This window comes from Cervus canadensis, chromosome 29 (genome assembly GCF_019320065.1).
Source record: "Cervus canadensis isolate Bull #8, Minnesota chromosome 29, ASM1932006v1, whole genome shotgun sequence".
NCBI classification, from domain to species: Eukaryota; Metazoa; Chordata; class Mammalia; order Artiodactyla; family Cervidae; genus Cervus; species Cervus canadensis.
The window spans coordinates 27,328,753-27,346,077 of NC_057414.1; the positions used below are offsets into that span (position 1 = coordinate 27,328,753).

General features: G+C 40.3%; 1 protein-coding gene across 1 annotated transcript in view; it reads right to left on the reverse strand.

Annotated features, from left to right (window-relative positions):
* CDON (cell adhesion associated, oncogene regulated) overlaps nucleotides 1–17,325 on the reverse strand; it is a 103,163-nt gene that overhangs the window by 13,331 nt on the left and 72,507 nt on the right. Inside the window, exons 16-19 of the mRNA XM_043451390.1 lie at nucleotides 16,736–16,858; nucleotides 12,583–12,804; nucleotides 10,315–10,565; nucleotides 6,880–6,959 (exon numbers count right to left, since the gene is read on the reverse strand). Of these exons, the coding sequence (XP_043307325.1) occupies nucleotides 6,880–6,959; nucleotides 10,315–10,565; nucleotides 12,583–12,804; nucleotides 16,736–16,858 (676 nt within the window). The remainder of the gene's footprint in view (nucleotides 1–6,879; nucleotides 6,960–10,314; nucleotides 10,566–12,582; nucleotides 12,805–16,735; nucleotides 16,859–17,325) is intronic.

Consider the following 17,325-nt stretch of genomic DNA (forward strand, 5'->3'; position numbering starts at 1 on the left):
CCTGCCCATTTCCAATCTCTTTAGGACACTTAAAGTTAATTTTGTTCCTTCCTGATGGGACCTCTCAGTTCATTCATCTGTGAATTTCATCAGTGTCCTCTCTTACAAATTATCAAGACTGATGGTAAACAGAGCAGATTTAATGTCAATCCCTTCCCATTAAACTAGCCAAGCAACTGACAAACCCCATTTAATGACATATCCAGAACTGCACTACTGTTTTCTGAATTGAGGAGAGAAGGGTAGAAAGCTATTGATTTATTTGATTAAAATCTGTTTAACTCTTGCAATGCACAAGGATTTCTCAACTGAGTCTTTCATGCAGGGGGCTGGCTCCCCCAAAGCTACATTAAATATGTTTCTTTCCAGCTGTTCGTAGTGAGTCGTTACATGCAACTCTTAAACCTGAAAAACATTCAAATGGACTGAACTGCATAGAGGCAGGCAGTCCTCTACAAATGCTACAAAAGCCCTGCTGCTGCTGCTGCTAAGTCACTTCAGTCGTGTCCGACTCTGTGCGACCCCACAGATGGCAGCCCACCAGGCTCCCCTGGTCCCTGGGGTTCTCCAGGCAAGAACACTGGAGTGGGTTGCCATTTCCTTCTCCAATGCATGAAAGTGAAAAGTGAAAGTGAAGTCACTCAGTTGTGTCTGACTCTTCGCAACCCCATGGACTACAGCCTACCAGGCTCCTCCATCCATGGGATTTTCCAGGCAAGAGTACTGGAGTGGGTGCCATTGCTTTCTCTGACAAAAGCCCTAGCAGCAAATAAAACTCTAGATTGCTAGAGTGTGCACTCCCCTTTTGTTATTGTTCGGTTGCCACATTGTATCCAACTCTTTGTGACCCCATGGACTGCAACACACCAGGCTTCCCAGTCCTTCACTATCTCCCAGAGTTTGCTCAAATGCATATCTGTTGAGTCCACTCCCCTTTGACCTGTTCTCAAATTTTCACGTCAATATGCCAGTTTGGACAAGAAAGGCAAAGTCTTCTATTACTGAAATACAAAGATGATAAAAGGACCTTAAGGTTGGCAATGACTTGCTTTTAAAAAGGCCACTCCAAGAAATACATTCGAGTTTAAATCTAAAAAGGCAGGGGAAAAAAAAAAAAACCTAGGGTGGCAAGATACAGGGCAGGTAGATTCCAAGGGGAAAGGCCTTCGTCAATTCTTCACTCATCAGTAATCTGTACAGTAAGAGCCCTGCCCTGGGTCAAGGTGGGTTTGATGAGGCACCACTGGGGTTGAAGGGGATGACTCCCAGGTGTGTGGGGGTGGACGGGCATAAGCGCATTCCTGCAGTGTTTCCCTGTTCAGTGATTACACCCAATTACTTGGACACCATCCTTGACATCTTCCCCTCTGCGGGCCTCCTCAAACAGTTACCCATATCTTTTACAAAAATTGCACCTTCTAAATCTCTCCAAACCACCTACCTCTCTCTGCATCTACTGTAGCTATCTTAGTGCACTATTTCTCATCTGGATCACTGCCACGGCCATCCAATGGATCCCCTGTCTCCTTTTTAGTGCCATCCAACGGAGTCTCCAAACTCTATCCTCCAGAGAGCTCTATCATGCTAGCTTTCGCTGACTCACTATGGCTCCATATGGTCTTAATTCACTCATCTATCATCTATCTCTGACCCTGTCCCGTACTACATTCCTGCCACATTAGCCTTCTTTGATTCTGTAAGAATTCCAGCATTCTTTTTATAGCTTATAGTATCTATTACCAATGATTTTAAGATTTTTTTTTTTTTGATGTGGATCATTTTTAAAGTCTTTATTGAATTTGTTGCAATATTGCTTCTGTCTTATGTTTTGGTTTTTTGGCCACGAGGCATGTGGGATCCTAGCTACCCAACCAGGCTTCAAACCCATGCCCCTTACTCCCTTAACCATTGGTTCACCAGGGCAGTCCCTTTTTATTTACTTATTTATTTATTTTTAGAAATATTTATTCATTTGACTGTGCTGGGTCTCAGTTGGGGCACACGGGATCTTTTAGTATGGCATGTGGGATCTAGTTCCCTGACCAGGGATTGAACTGGGCCCCCCTGCATCGGGAGTGCAGTCTTAACCACTGGACCACCAGGAAAGTCCCAGGATTTCAGTATTCTGCTTTAAAGGTTTTGCATAAACAGTACCTTGCCTTTGCTTGGAAAGCTTTAAACCTATCCCCATTCTCTTTGACCTAATTTTACAAATTCTTCACGTAAAGTGTCACTTGCTTAGTGAAGTCTTTCCTTTCTAATGCATTCTTTATACTGTCTTTAAAGGACCCAGTTTGAATTATTTATTCATTTTTATGATTTACTTATGCCATTTTGAAAAAAGATGTGTCTCCCCATCAAATTATAAGCTCAGTGAAGGCAAGGACAATGCCTGTTTTGTTTACAACTGTAGCCTTGGGACCTAGCTTGGCACCTGGTCCACAAAAGACTTTCAAAAAATATCTGTTGAGTGAATGATGAATGATTGGATCCTCTTTTAATTTTCGCTCTCCTGATTTTATCACACCCCTTGCCTCACCTCTTTGAAAATATATCAAGGCAGTAAGGAAAATACGAGGGGATTATGAAAAAGATGTCTAATTACTTCAAATACTTAAGATATAAAAGCCTTTAAAAATTAAATATATAAAAATAATCAATCAGCCAAGGTTACTGTCTCCATTAGTATTCCCACTTATTTTTATTTTTCTTTCAAACTTAGTTTTATTAGGCAATATGGAATTGGTGATATTCAAACTTTTTATCCTACAAAAATAGCAAATTTCTGTATATATGTGTGTATACATATACACATACTTATGCATTTCCAAATAAATGTTTTATTGATAAAACAAAAATCTGCACCCCCCACCAAATATCTTTAAAATGGTCAACTCTTACAGGCAGGTAGAGAACTTCAAAATGTCCAACCCATCTTTAAGTTCTATTACTTTGATACAAATGACTTGTAAATACAGAGATCATTGTCCCAATCTACTCCCTGAACCCAAGACCAGCATTTTCATCTGTCTGCTTGACTTAGATGTTTAACTGGCACTTGAAACTCTAAATTAAACATCCAACCGATATCATCACCTTCCCTCAATATATCATTTCATTAAGTTTCTTGTTTCTATGACTATCACCATAGTGACTACCAGGCCATTCACATTTGAAATTCTCTATTCATTTGAACCTTTTTCTAGATTCCTATCAGTGCATTCCAGTCAACGGCCAAGTCCCCCAAATTCTAACTCTAGAATCTAACTCAGCTCTCCCTTTCTAGCCCCATTCCTTTCATGAAGCTGAGGCCTTCATTACACAAGTCGTCACACTGGTCTCCTCCCTCCAATCCTACCACCATTAAGTAGCCTAAACACATCTCTGCAGAGCTGGCTCCCTTTCTCAAACATCTTCAAAAGAATCATGATGCCACTAAGCCCAGAGTGTCTCAACATTTAACCCAGGTCCCCTGCTTTTTGATTAACGCAAAAATCTCATCTCTCTCCTACATTTTATATTACAGAAACAATAGGGGCTTTTCCTATTCCTTAAATATAAAACCATGAGATTCAATGTGCTTCTTCAAACTCCACTCACCATACTTCAAACTCTGTCTGTGAATCCCTCTTATTAACTGTCGGCTCTCTGGAGGGAAGCCTAGTACGTGATGGGCACTCAATAAATGTTGATTAAATGAACTACTAAACCCTGACAGTAAGGATGATCCATGATAGAAACTCAGTCTGGTTTTCCAGTTTTATGACCTGCTATGGGCTTCCCAGGTGGCTTAGTGGCGAAGAATCTGCCTGCTAATTCAGGAGACGCAGGTTTGATCCCTGGAGGAGGAAATGGCAACCCACCCCAGCCTGAAAATTTCCATGGGCAGAGGAACCTGGCCGGCTACAGTCCATGGGGTGGCAAAGGGTCGGACATGATTGCGCACGAGTACTGTACTTTATTGAGAGGTTGAATTTCAGCCCCTGATGTGGAGCATGTGCTTAGCAGCTCAGTCGTGTCTGACTCTTTGTGACCCCGTGGACTGCAGCCCACCAGGCTCCTATGTCCATGGGGATTCTCCAGGCAAGGATACTGGAGTGGGTTGCCATACCCTCCTCCAGAGGATCTTCCCAACCCAGAGATTGAACCCAGGTCTCCTGCAATGTAGGGGTATTCTTTAGAGGCTCATAAAATGAGTTAGGGGTTCACGAGTACTCTCTACTTGGCTACTCCAGCCAAATTATGCCAGCGGTTCTCAAAGCATGATCCTACAAGCAGAGACATCAGCACCCCTGGAATGCACTAGAAAAGCAAATTCTCAGTCCTCACCTTAGCTCTACTGAGCCAGAAACTCTAGAGATAGAGCTTTGTAATTTGGTTTTTACAAGTGCTCCAAGCAATTCTAGAGCATGCTAAAGTTTGATAACCCCTGAACTAGACTATTTACCCTCAGGTAAGTGTTATCTTTCCTCCTTCCATGACTTGATTCCTTCTGTCTGGAAACTCCAGTGCCAGGCTAGTACTCAATAAATGTTCATTTTGCCCGAATAGCCAAAAACTCTAAAATGCCTCCTTGATAGCCCTCATATATCTGAACTGAAATTATGCCTCTTTTTGTGTACATAACTCTTTTCAGTTGGCATGAGGAAATGCAAGCTTATTCTTAGCAATAATGTCAATATTTTAGAAGTGTAAATTGTCTAAAATTGTGCATATTTGGGGGAGTAAATGATATATCATCTACTTTTCAGTATTCAAAGCTTATTACAAATTTTGCCATCTTGAGGATCTTGAGAGGAGATGCCTGTTTTCAATTACAATGTTAAAAAGAGTCAGAAACCTTTAGATTTAATGATTCCAATTTTGCAGAGCTGAAGATAGGTACTTATTGATGTTAATCTGCGTCAAAATCACATAAGTGTTCCAAGAAGCCAGGTAAGCCACTTGGCTAACCTTGGAGCCCAGGCAGGAAACTGAAGGTTTGCCCTAAATAGGTAGACTGTGAGGTAGGAAGAATATTTGGGCCAGGGAGAAACTGAAGCTGGCTTCCTAAGGCTGCAGAGAATTCATCTATGTTTCCAGATAAAAGTAACACCCCAAACATGAAATACAAGAGGTCGCTAACTTGAAAATCAATAGAAATACTGATTGTCTTAAAGGAGAAAACCATGTATAATAAAACCCCAAAGACCACACACACACACCAAGCTCACACAAACAAACATGGCAGTGAACACAAGATGGCAGAAGTCATTCAAATTCTTTTAAGGAAACGGGATGTATTTCTGGTACTAGGATATGGTACCTCATTATAAAGATGATTAGCAGCAAATTACCAAAAGCTATAATCAGAGTACATTGCGAGCAATTTTACACTATCTAGGACAATTCACCATTTTTCAGATAAGGAACAGCCTCAGAGAGATTACATTAACTTTCCCAAGAGCATAGATTTAATCAACAGCAAAGCCTATGTTGATTTCTTCTTAGACCTGAGGTTCTCTTGCTACATCATTCTAATGTCTGGGTTGAATCATATTTGCTGCTGGCCACAGGAGCCACAGACGATGTGCTTTAATTAAATCCATCTGATTACTTACCGGGTGTATGAACTATCTTTACCAATTCTTTAGCATGTTCCTAACAAGTTGTGATAAAGCCTTTGACAAACTCAGGACAAAAATGTGGCTTTACTGTTACAAGCATCTTAAAATTTAGTTAAGGTGATACAGCATTTTAAAATATAACAAGCAAATCTTGGTACACAAAACATGCAGATGGCTGTTGCTAATACAGAAACCCTAAAATGGGTTAAGCAAATGATGAAAAAAAAATCTCTAGGAAGCTTCATTGCTTTTGTTCAGCAACTCTCAAAACACAAGATGAAACAATGTAATTTTAATTCAATGACTGACTGGATCCTTCTTTAAGTTCTGGCTTTGATAGCTCCCAGATGCAACTTGTAATTTCATAATTCATTTTTAAAATATGGGTCAAATCCCATTTCAATAATGAAATACCCAAACTCTAGTCCAATACTCCAGGTATTTTATGTACTAACTGTAATATGATTTCTAAATTGCAGAGTTTTAGAGCTGAGAAGGACTTTTGAGACCATGTAATCAAACACCATCATTATGTAAAAGAAAGAACTGAGATTTCCAAGAGACATAACTTTAGTACAACAAAATATCTGATAATCCTTCAGGATTAATACATAAAAAAGCAGCATGAAAGCTTTCTGACTATTCTGTCAAAAATTAAATGTATATATCACTCTACACATTCCCATCTTGTTTGAAAAATTATGAGCACATAAAATTCTTAATTTAAAAAAACAGAAATTAAAAGAAAGCAAGCTTGTGCTACTTAATTATCTTAAGGTTTTAAGATTTTTTTAAAAAATTGAACAACCTGATAAGAAATTTTCAGTAATGTTACCATGAAAAAACATTACCATACACACAGGGTTTTTCCTCCCTAACATTCAAACAGGCTGTCATCTACAATATAGATTAGAAAATACCATACAGCATAGAAAAGAAAATTCTACTGAAAATAGAATAAGTGAGAAAAGATAAAGTCTATCTAAAGAGAAAGGCACTGATTTAAAGGTTTCAAAAACATCAAACCTTCTAACAGGATCTCAGTGAGAAACAAAGCCTTTAATATTGTCAATATATCAAAAGAAACCAAAGCACGAAGCTTTAAAAATTGTAAAGCTGGGGCAAAAACTGAGTAACAACCTTAAACTTAAGACTCCATACTCGGAGATTTATACATAACTTAGGTAAAACTGCAAGAACTTTCTCTGCTGAACACAGAATAACAAACGGAGTTGCACACCTATTCACAACTCGCAAATACACACCAACATACCTATTGTTGTTCCGACAATTTCGACAGTTAATGCACTCCATCGGGTCAGTCGGAGGTACCGCTGTGTACAGGCCACCACCCTTGTCAGGAAAGAAGCAGAGGGAAAAAGGAAAAACGGAGTGCTGAAGGTGTCACAGATAGTAATCAGATCATCTCAAATGTTAAATAAAGCCACACCAACAATAAATGGTTATGTGGTATATTTTAACCATCTCCTTGAGCCATGTTATGTTTATCACTATCTACCTATACGCACACAGGAGTTGTGTACAATAGTAAAACTGTTCTCCCCAAACTCAACTACCATGGGTTTTCGCATGTATGTTTATACTGGAAAGAGGGAAATAAATGAAGGGAGAAGTTTAGTCATTTCCCTTCAGTGTTTCAAATCTAATGGGCCCAAAATACACTATACGTTATAACCTCCTATTCATTTTTACTTTCCTAGCAGTCATGGAAAATTTTTATGGGATGCTAGCTGGAGAAACAGGGTGGAAATCTGTTTGAATGATGTCACAAGATAAACCCATCTTCATTTTCCTGTAATTATTTCGATTAGGTTTGTTCACTTGATTCCATGAAGTCTTAAAACATGTTATATTTTTCCAGATGGAGTAGATTCTCAGCCAGCGATGACCTGGAGGGGAGTATTAATATTGTGCTGTTGCTTTTGGCGGAAACTGCCCAGCAATTAAGAAAAATGCCCAGATTAACACATACCTCACTGTAAAATGTTCACTTGACATATACAATGGCAAGAGTTCTTGAAAATGGGTTACGACTTGAATCAGCCTTATGGTCACAGTCAAAATTCTGCTTTCAGAAGCAAAACAGCAGAGCTGAATTTGATAAGGGTGGAGGAGGCTGTTACACTGCTCCCCAAGCTCAGAACAGGCCCTCAAGGTTAGGAAAAGTTCAGGCAATTGTTTTTCCCAGAATACTTTCCATTTCCATTCATCTCATAACAACAGCCAGAATCTAAGCAAACCAAAAGTACTGAAAATTTCTTGCAACATTCCTGATCCAACTAGCAACAGGAGCTTTTGAGAAAACATTGAAAGAATATTCCTATGCTATATTCAGTCCAGGAGGATAAACTCCAAAGCTTTAGAAGAAACTGAAGTTAAGAACCTACAGGATAGCGTATTTATTGGACTCACTAAACATATTAAAGTTAATTCAATCATTTTATGATCAAAAGCATTTTTAAAATGTCCTTATTTCCACATATCCAGAAGAGTAAGAAAATGAATGAGCTAAGATCACAGGGGATAACACCTAAAACCGCATACTTACTGGGGCAGCTATTATTTAAAGAGCAACTCATTGTTCAAAAAACACAAAGTGCTGTGTTCAAACACTAAAGCAAACATCAGACTTATTTTTTTTTCTTATGGAAACAGCCTGTGCTATACAAACGGTAATGCTCTCTCCTTCAGTTTCTTGGACAATGTTAGTAGTTTGGACCAGGAATGGTGACAAAAAAAAGTTTAGAAAGTCTGAATATAAGCCATGTCTTTCCATACAAAATAATGAAATCATTATTCACTTTTGGTAATGATGCACTAAAGCAAATTAAGTATTTTTTCTACAACATATTAAAGCTAGATCACAGGAAAGCCATTAGATTTCCAGCTTTAAGATACAAATATATATTATAGTTTTGGTCTCCAAAGGTAAGATTTTAATAAATTTAATAATTTTTAATTTTATTTAAAAATATTTTAAATATTTTATTATTTTATATAAATATTTTAATATTTAAAACTATTTTAATTTAATAATAATTAAATAATATTTAATAGTTTAATAAATTAATAAAGAGTTAATAAATCTTTACTACTGTTTAAGATTTTTTTAAAAATCTCTATAAACTTCTTCATTTCTAGCACACTGTAGGCTATGGCAAATTTATCTGTAATTGAAACAATGACAAAAATGTAAATGAGTGTTTAATTTGATCAACTAAACATTTTATTTATGTGACTGAAAATAAAGTGGCTGACTATCCAAACAATGTAATAAATCAAGTTTCCTGGTGCAGAGAATCTCTTAAACCAGTACAAATCTAAAATACACTAGTCATTCTATTCCCATTTCAAAAATGAAAGTATTATCAGCTGGTTGAAAGTGAAAGTGTTAGTCACTCAGTCGTGTCAGACTCTTTGCAACCCCATGGACTGTAGCCCGTCAGGCTCCTCTATCCATGGGATTCTCCAGGCAAGAATACTGGAGTGGGCTGCCATTCCCTTCTCCAAGGGATCTTCCCGACCTAGGGATCAAGCCTGGGTCTCTTACATTGCACTGAAATAAAGTAGTACTAAAGGTTTATCACTCCTTGTGGCAAAAGAACACTAATCTTATAAAATATGAAAGCCTTATAGGCAACCAGAAAACACACATGGGGCAAAACAAATCAAGAAAACCCCACAGGAGGTCAGAAGTGACAATCTGGGGGCACACAGCCATGCTGTGTACGGCCCATGCAAGGCTTTTTTCTCAAAGTGGAAGTAGTTGCCAAATGTAAAAAACCTAGACTTCACCTGGATTTACAGATGTGAAAACTCAGAAGACCTGGCCACACAGGGTGTGTGGACAACAGGCGCTAAACCTGGGCTGCTTATTTTTTCTTTTTTAAAAATGGTATCTATTTATTTTTTGGCTGTGCCGGGTCTTCATTGCGACAAGGACTTTTCTCTAGTTGCAGCGAGCGAGCGGGGGCTACTCTCTAGTTGTGATATGGGGGCTTTCATTGCGGTGACGTCTCTTATTGCAGAGCATGGGCTCTAGGCCCTGTGGGCTTCAGTAGTTGCAACACGTGGGTTCAGTAGTTGCAGCTCACAGGCTCTGGAGCACAGGCTCAATAGTTTTGGCCCAGGGGCTTAGTTGCTCTGCAGCACGTGGATCTTCCCAGCTCAGGGATCGAACCTGTGTCTCCTGCATTGGCAGGGCGATTCTTTACCACTGAGCCACCAGGGAAGCCCCCGGGGGCTGCTTCTACACGGCTCTCCCATACCACCACTACTTCTGTCTCATCCCCAACTTGTTTCACTCAATTTCAGCATCTGCCTGACTCCTCTAAGCATATAAGCTTTTAGACTTTGCTCTAAATAAATCAAATTTAAACTATGTGGCTTGGTCCATGGCCAATAGAATTTCCGCTTCATCTCAAGAATAACTTCCAGTCTGTTTATAATTGGCCCTGCACTTTTGGCGCTAAATAACTCTAGATATAATTCAGATTGATGAATACAACTACTGCTTGATAACAGAAAGCTTCAAAAGATGACTGGATCAAGAGGCTGCTGGTGACAGCAGCTACACCAGTGAACCTGCGAGGTTGCTTTATTGGGAAAAGCACGCGTGCTGACCACGTTCTTGCACCCTGACATCGTGGGGCACAGGGAGGCTCTTATTTATAAGTAGGTCTCTTACATTCACTAGGTGACGAGGATGTTCAAAATCCACACGTGTTCTGGTTAGAGAGCTCACGTGCCCAGAGTAGAGCCCTCCGTTTAAGCTCCCGCTGACTCCATTGGGAACTTTATGGTGCAGATGCGAGCAGCCATTGCTGAAGCTTCCATGAACACTTCCATTTATCCGGTTTGTGCCGGGCAGAGTGGTGTATTCCACCATCTGCCCATTGACATCTGACCCCTGGTAGAGATAGCCTGGTGGGTCGTATTCTGTTGAGAGAGAACAAAAAAAGCAAACAAACAAACAGAAAGGGTAAGGGACTGAAAGAGACAATTCTTCTTGTTTGGGAAGTTTTATTAATTAAATCCCTAATAAACTACAACTGTACTAAAATACACTCTTAAAAAGTGTTCACTTACAGCTTCTTTGTGAGATTTGCTTTAATCAAGTTATTACTGTTATTTCCTTAACGGTGTGGAGGCAGCCAGGAACTATGAGTTAATTATGACTCTTTTAATGGGCACAGAAATCAGCCAGAGAGAAATTGCTCAAAAGAGAATGAATAAATTGTACAAGTTGCAACTATCAAAGTACCGGCAACACTAAGAAAATGTGTTTCAATTCCCCGATGCTTCAAAGTGCCGAAAGAAATTGTATAAAACGCCAGCAAAAGGCTAACTTTAGGTAGAATATTTCAAAAAGCAATAAACACCACTTAAGTAAAAGGATGGGATTGGGGAAGCATTCACTATTCATACAGGTCCTTGGTTATTACAGCCAAGTTGGAAATTGCGGGGCATGAAAGGCTAATTATTCCCTTTCCTTACATTAAAAGTATTTCCATAGCTGCCTCAAATATCTGATTTCCAGAAGCACACCTACCAGATGTATTTAGAAAACGTGAAATGTTCTTTAGAATGTATATTATCTAAACTGCACAGGATTCATTGTCAGAGTTTTGATCAGCTCTTGAAAGGGACTGGAGGAGAGTGCCAAGACCGGGGCAGCTGTCCCTCCTCCAGTGACAGGTGTGTTAGCAGCACAGGTGTGTTACTGCCCGTGCTTCTCTTCTCCACTAAATGGGATGAAGAGGGCATGATAGCTGCTCTGTCCACCACAGTGTGGGGCACACAGGTGAGAGCCACAATGACTATCTTGTGAATGAATGAATGAAGGTTTCCATCAGTGAACCTTACCATTTCCCATCTTTCAACATATTTTCAAGTCACAGAGGAAAGCAACTTTGGCCAGATTAATCTTGCTCAGACAAGCAGATCAGTACTCTTAGTGATTTAGCGCACTCTCACACAATCAAAGTCAATGACATCAGAACCATTTAGAAAAAGACCCAAAAGATGGCCAGCTCTTCTAGCCTGGCACCACCATCACCATCTCCACCACTTCTCACCCTGCCTATCTCCTGGAAGGCAACAAGGTGATGAAAATAAATCACTTTTCCCCCCTGAGCTGTTCACTAAAAAGGGGCCACAGGCAGGAACCAGCTAAGAGCTGCTGAGCGCTAATCACTGCTGGGGTCTTTGCTTTTGTTTCATCTCTTTACTCTGGGGCCAAAGAGGAAACTGAAATACTTCCTCCTAGCAGAGACTAAAGCCTCTGATTGATCTGACTGTCCTCTTTTATAATAGCTGGGGGAAGAGGAACGGTAAGCAGGTGAGGGGATGAAAAAAGAGGAAAGAAAAGGGAAGAGGGTTCTAGGTTACACGTTTCACTGCAGCACCATCACTGACAGCTCCAGGGCTCCTGGACCCGTCTCTGGGGGTGGGACACCACTCTGGAGCTGTTTTGGTACATGAAGTACCGAATCAGGAGCATGGCGTCTTCATCTGTGTCATCCCAGGACAGTAACTTAGAACAGTCTTCACTAGCTTCCTTTCCATCATGCCTTTTTCATTCCTTGTTGACAAGATCTGGAGCAGTACGGAGGGGTTCCTGCAGCAATTCCAAAGCTCCATGCTCCGAGTCCTCAGCCTCTTTGGTGGTCCAACACCAGCAGAGTTTCCCAGCACTGAGTCAGCTATTTACTTAGAGACCTGCTTAGTTTGGCCTTTGCTGTTTATTTCTCCGGGGCAATTTAATTTGATGCTCCACTTATTTTGGCTGACAGCTAGCACCATCTTAAAGTCATCTCCACTGAATGAAGAGCATCTGATGTGTTCTATCCCACAACACTCATGCACAAACGTGTTAGAAAAAAATATTTATTCTGACAATATTTTTCTACCCATCTTTAGAAAAAAGAGCAGGAGACGCTGATGAATGACTTACTCTGTATGGTGTTCTGCTGGCGGTTCTTCCACAGGCACATGGCAATGAAAGCCATGAGAATGAGCACCATCACCCCCAGCACACAGCCGACGATCAGGTACAGCATGTCGCTGCTTCTGGTGGGGCTGGCGGCAGGGCCCACGTTCCCGCCACTCCCCGAGGAATTTGGAGGGGTGCTCAAGTCTTTGATGGGATACTCAGAAGCTCCAGGGACCCGTTTCACTAGTTGAAAAACAGAAAGGAAAATATGATGTCAGGGGGAAGACAGTCTCTATGAAACGGTTTACTCTCTGGAGGAGGTCTGGTTAGGAACGCAAGCCAGTCTGTTTACACTTGTGACTGAGATGATCTGACCACCAATGAGTCACAAAGAGGGCTCCAAAGTTTAAAAGTCTAATGTGCTAAGGTTTTAGGCCACAAATTCTAGAGAAATCATCAGGTCAGAGACACAGATGCACTTGGTCTAACCCAAACTGCTATATGATGATCTGCTCAATTGTACTGGCAGAAGACTCCCAAAGAGCTGAAATAAAAATATGGTAACCTACAGATGGGACAAAAACTCCTTTCTGTCTGACACACTTTGAGCTGAATGAGACTCACGATTACATATTTTATGCCTTTTGCCTGTAAATCATATTAAAAGACAAGACTTTGGACTACTAGAACAATTATATACAACTCCAAAAACTTCACACATAATACTAAACATTCTAAAACCAAGAACTCTTGAAGTCCACGTTAACGCAGTACTTTTACCTAATTCACTGGTATTCTGGATAATGGCAAGAGCCAAAGCTAATAACAGGTGGCACATAAACCCCACTTTCTCTGTCCCCAGATAACATGCTCTTAATGCTCTACATGTTATAGCAAAGCAGCAGACAGCATAGTGGTTGATGGCCTGGCTCTAGAACCAGACTGTCCAGGTTTATCCTATTCCACCATGTACCCTTTAGCCATATGACTTGAACTTCCATGAACCAGTTTCTGCATGTGGAAAATAGACATAATAACAACAGCTCCATCATAAGGTTGTAATGAAGAGTAAATGAGGGGACTTCCGTGGTGGCCCATTGGTTAAGAATCTAATTTCCAATTAGACAACGTGGGTTTGATCTCTGGTGAGAGCTGGACCATAAAAGAGGCTGAGCGCCAAAGAACTGATGCTTTGAAATTGTAGTGCTGGAGAACTCTTGAGAGTCCCTTGGACAACAAGGAGATCAAACCAGTCAATCCTAAAGGATATCAACCCTGAATATTCACTGGAAGGACTGATGCTGAAGCTCCGATACTTCAGCCACCTGATGCAAACAGCCAACTCATTGGAAAAGACCCTGCTGCTGGGAAAGATTGAGGGCGGGTGGAGAAAGGGGCGACAGAGGATGAAATGGTTGGATGGCATCACCGACTCAATGGATATGAATCTGAGCAAACACCGGGAGATGGCGGAGGCCTGGGAAGCCTGGCATGCTGCCGTCCGTGGGGTCACAAAGAGTTGGACACAACTCAGCAACGAAACAACTGAGAACTAAGATCCTACATGCCATGGGGCAACTAAGCCTGCAGACCACAACTAGAGAGAGCCCTTGAGACGCAACGAGAGAAGTCCACATGCTGTAGGGTCTACGGCACAGCTAGAGCGCCCACGCGCCACAACTACTGAGCCCGTGTGATCCAGAGCCTGTGTACCACAACAGAAAGAGACGCCCCTGCACCACACTGGGAAGCGCATGTGCCACAACAAGAGACGCCCTCGCGCACCACAACTAGAGAAAGACTCCCCGCCACAAGGAAGACCCAGGGCAGCCAAACTTCTTAAAAAATTAGAATACATAAATAAAACCATGAAAGAATAAATGAGTTAATCCATGTAAAAAAGCTCTCCGCTTACAGCCTGGCATGTGGTAGTGTTCAATCAAGTTTGTTACTGTCTTTAGTTATTATTCTACATTTCTTGTTATGGCTCCTAACTACTTACAGGAGCAGAGTGATCTTTTAAAAAAAAAAAAACCTACTTCAACAAATATTATATTGGGGTTCCATTTTCTAGCAACTTCAATTCTATAGAACAGGGCTGGAAATCAGTCAAGGAGAGGCTGCCTTTCAAAGGAAAGAGCCTCTGCATCATTGAAAGCTAGAAGAATACCTGGCAAAGACTCTAAAGGAAATTTCTACTTTGGGTGGTGTGTTGGATTATACAATTCTAAGGTCCCTGCCAATTCCTAAGACAACAAACAAGTTTCTGAGGCAAAATGGATGTTACAGATTGTACATGAAACACCACAATTACTCATAGGGAAGTCCTTCAGGTTTATTCACTCTTCATTTACCCTGAATTTATTCATAATTCCACCAAGCTTGATGAACAGTTGCCAACCTCTCGCTGAACTTAAAAACTTCTGCAGTGTGTGAGACGGTCCTATGGATGTGAATAAGAAGAGACAGCCAGGAGCATGACATGAGCAAGGTAAGCGCCAAAACAAAAAGAGAAAGCAGAGAACTAAACAAAAATCACGCTGGTCCACAATCTTTAACAGTGGGGGGAAGTGGCTGGCCTCCAACACTGTGTCATTCCTGAGAAAACTGTACTGAATTATTAAGATAAGATAATCGCTGTTCACAATAAGAACCCTGAGTCATTTCTTTAAAAAGGTGAACTCATGCATCCAATGTTCTACTTAAACAGGCTGGGGATTGTGTAATACATTTTAGAAAGTCATTCAGCGTGAACAGTTAAAATTTTATTTTTTTAGATTTTTTGGGTTTTTTTATGTGAACCATTTTTTAAAGTCCTTATTGAATTTATTACAATATTGCTTCTGTTTTATATTGCTTCAGTTTTTTTGGCCACGAGGCACGTGGGATGTTAGCTCCCTGACCAGGGATCAAACCTGTACCCCCTGCACTGTAAGGCAGTCTTAAACTCTGGACCACCAGGGAAGTTCCAATTAACATTTTAAAGAAGGGTTTTGTTTTTCTCTGATCTGAAAACCTATAGCTGGAACCTTTGATTCCCCAGCAAAGTCAATTAACAATGTATACTATAAGACTATTAAAAACAATACAGTTACTACATTGTTGTCTGTGTTTTATGTTCTGCCTGGCTAGATTCTTAAATGTCTTGGGAGCAGAGACAAGAAATTTCATTTTTATGTAATTCTGTTCTGAGTTTCACAGCATCTGGAGGCAAGTAAGAAATGCTCATTAATACTTACAGTGTCCAGTACAAAAAGGTACTCAAATATATGCTAAGCAAATGAAATTCAAGGTTAGTCTACAGGTCTGTGTGTATAAACGTTTAAATGTGTATTTAACATGTGGGTTTTGAAGCAGAAAGACACATGATTCAAAATTAAATGATGAAGCTGAGTCTTGGCATATGAATTCAACCTTTCTGAGCCTCAGTTTCCACTTTGGGTGCTTCTGTTACTTAAGTGTGATATCTTCTGTTTTCAACAATTGTAGTATGTTACAGCTAATCTATGTCTTGTGTTGAAGTCTTACTTTAGAATTATCGACTAATTCTGAACTTAACTACTACACTTAACTGAGCAAGTAGGTAGTATACATATTTGTCATTCAAAAACCACTTTAAACACAGGTAGTGACTTCTCTTTAACTTTTTTGGGGAAGCATTCTAATTCTCTCAGCAATCTCAGAAATTAGTCAGCAAATATTTCTATTCCTTCACGGAGGACCAAAAAAAAAAAAAAAAAGGGAAGTGACCTACCCAGAGGCATGCAGAAACTTACAATGAATACTTATCTAAATTACTTTTAAGGCAAGTTTTCTAGCCCAGGGGTCCTCAACCTCCAGGATCCAATGCCTGATGATCTGAGGTGGAGCTGATGTAATAATAATAGAAATAAAGTGCACAATAGATGTAATGCACTTGAATCATTCCAAACCACCTGCCCACCTCCCTGGTCTGTGGGAAACTGTCTTCCATAAAACCAGCGCCTGGTGCCAATAAAGTTGGGGACCGCTGCTCTAGCTGACATAAGGCTAGACTGTTGAGGCAGTCTAAGTGGATGTACCTAGAAAACAGTCCAAAGTATCTTTGGAAACACGTCGACAGTCAGAAGGAATCCAGAGTTCAGAGTCCTAGCTCTGTGCAGGGAAAAACCACTAATTCTCACCCCTCCCCTACCTTTCGTTTCACAGATCATCACGTTACTGAACTCACTCTCTCCTCCTTCGTTGAAGCACTGCATTTTAATATCATAGGAGGTTTCTGGTTGCAGGTGGCCGATCATGTGCCACTGCTTTGAACCTAGAAAGGAAAAATAGAAGATAAGCTTTAAATACCCCACAACCTAAACAACAGAGTCAACAAAATTATTTAGTAATTTCAAAATGAAGTTGGAGCAGGAGCCATCACCATACAGTCAGTTTGAGCAATAAAAATGTCCTTATACTTTTAGCAATACACGACAGATGAATGGCATTTCTATTGCATGGTATGAAAAGAAATGGTAAAGAGGAGAGAGAAATTGAATTAAAGCTAAACCTGTCTGTGGGGATTCAGACTTTGTTTCATTACAAGTAATTAGTAGTAAGTCTTCCATAAAATACATATTCATTTTATGCATAAGTTAAAAGAAAACCCTCAAGTCCTTTGATCCCATACTTCAGCGAGCAAGTCAACCCACTCTGTTCATCCACCAGAAAGCAATGCCATGTACGAAGTCAGAAAACAATGTCTTTCCCAGAACAAGTGACCTTTACAAGACAGACCTC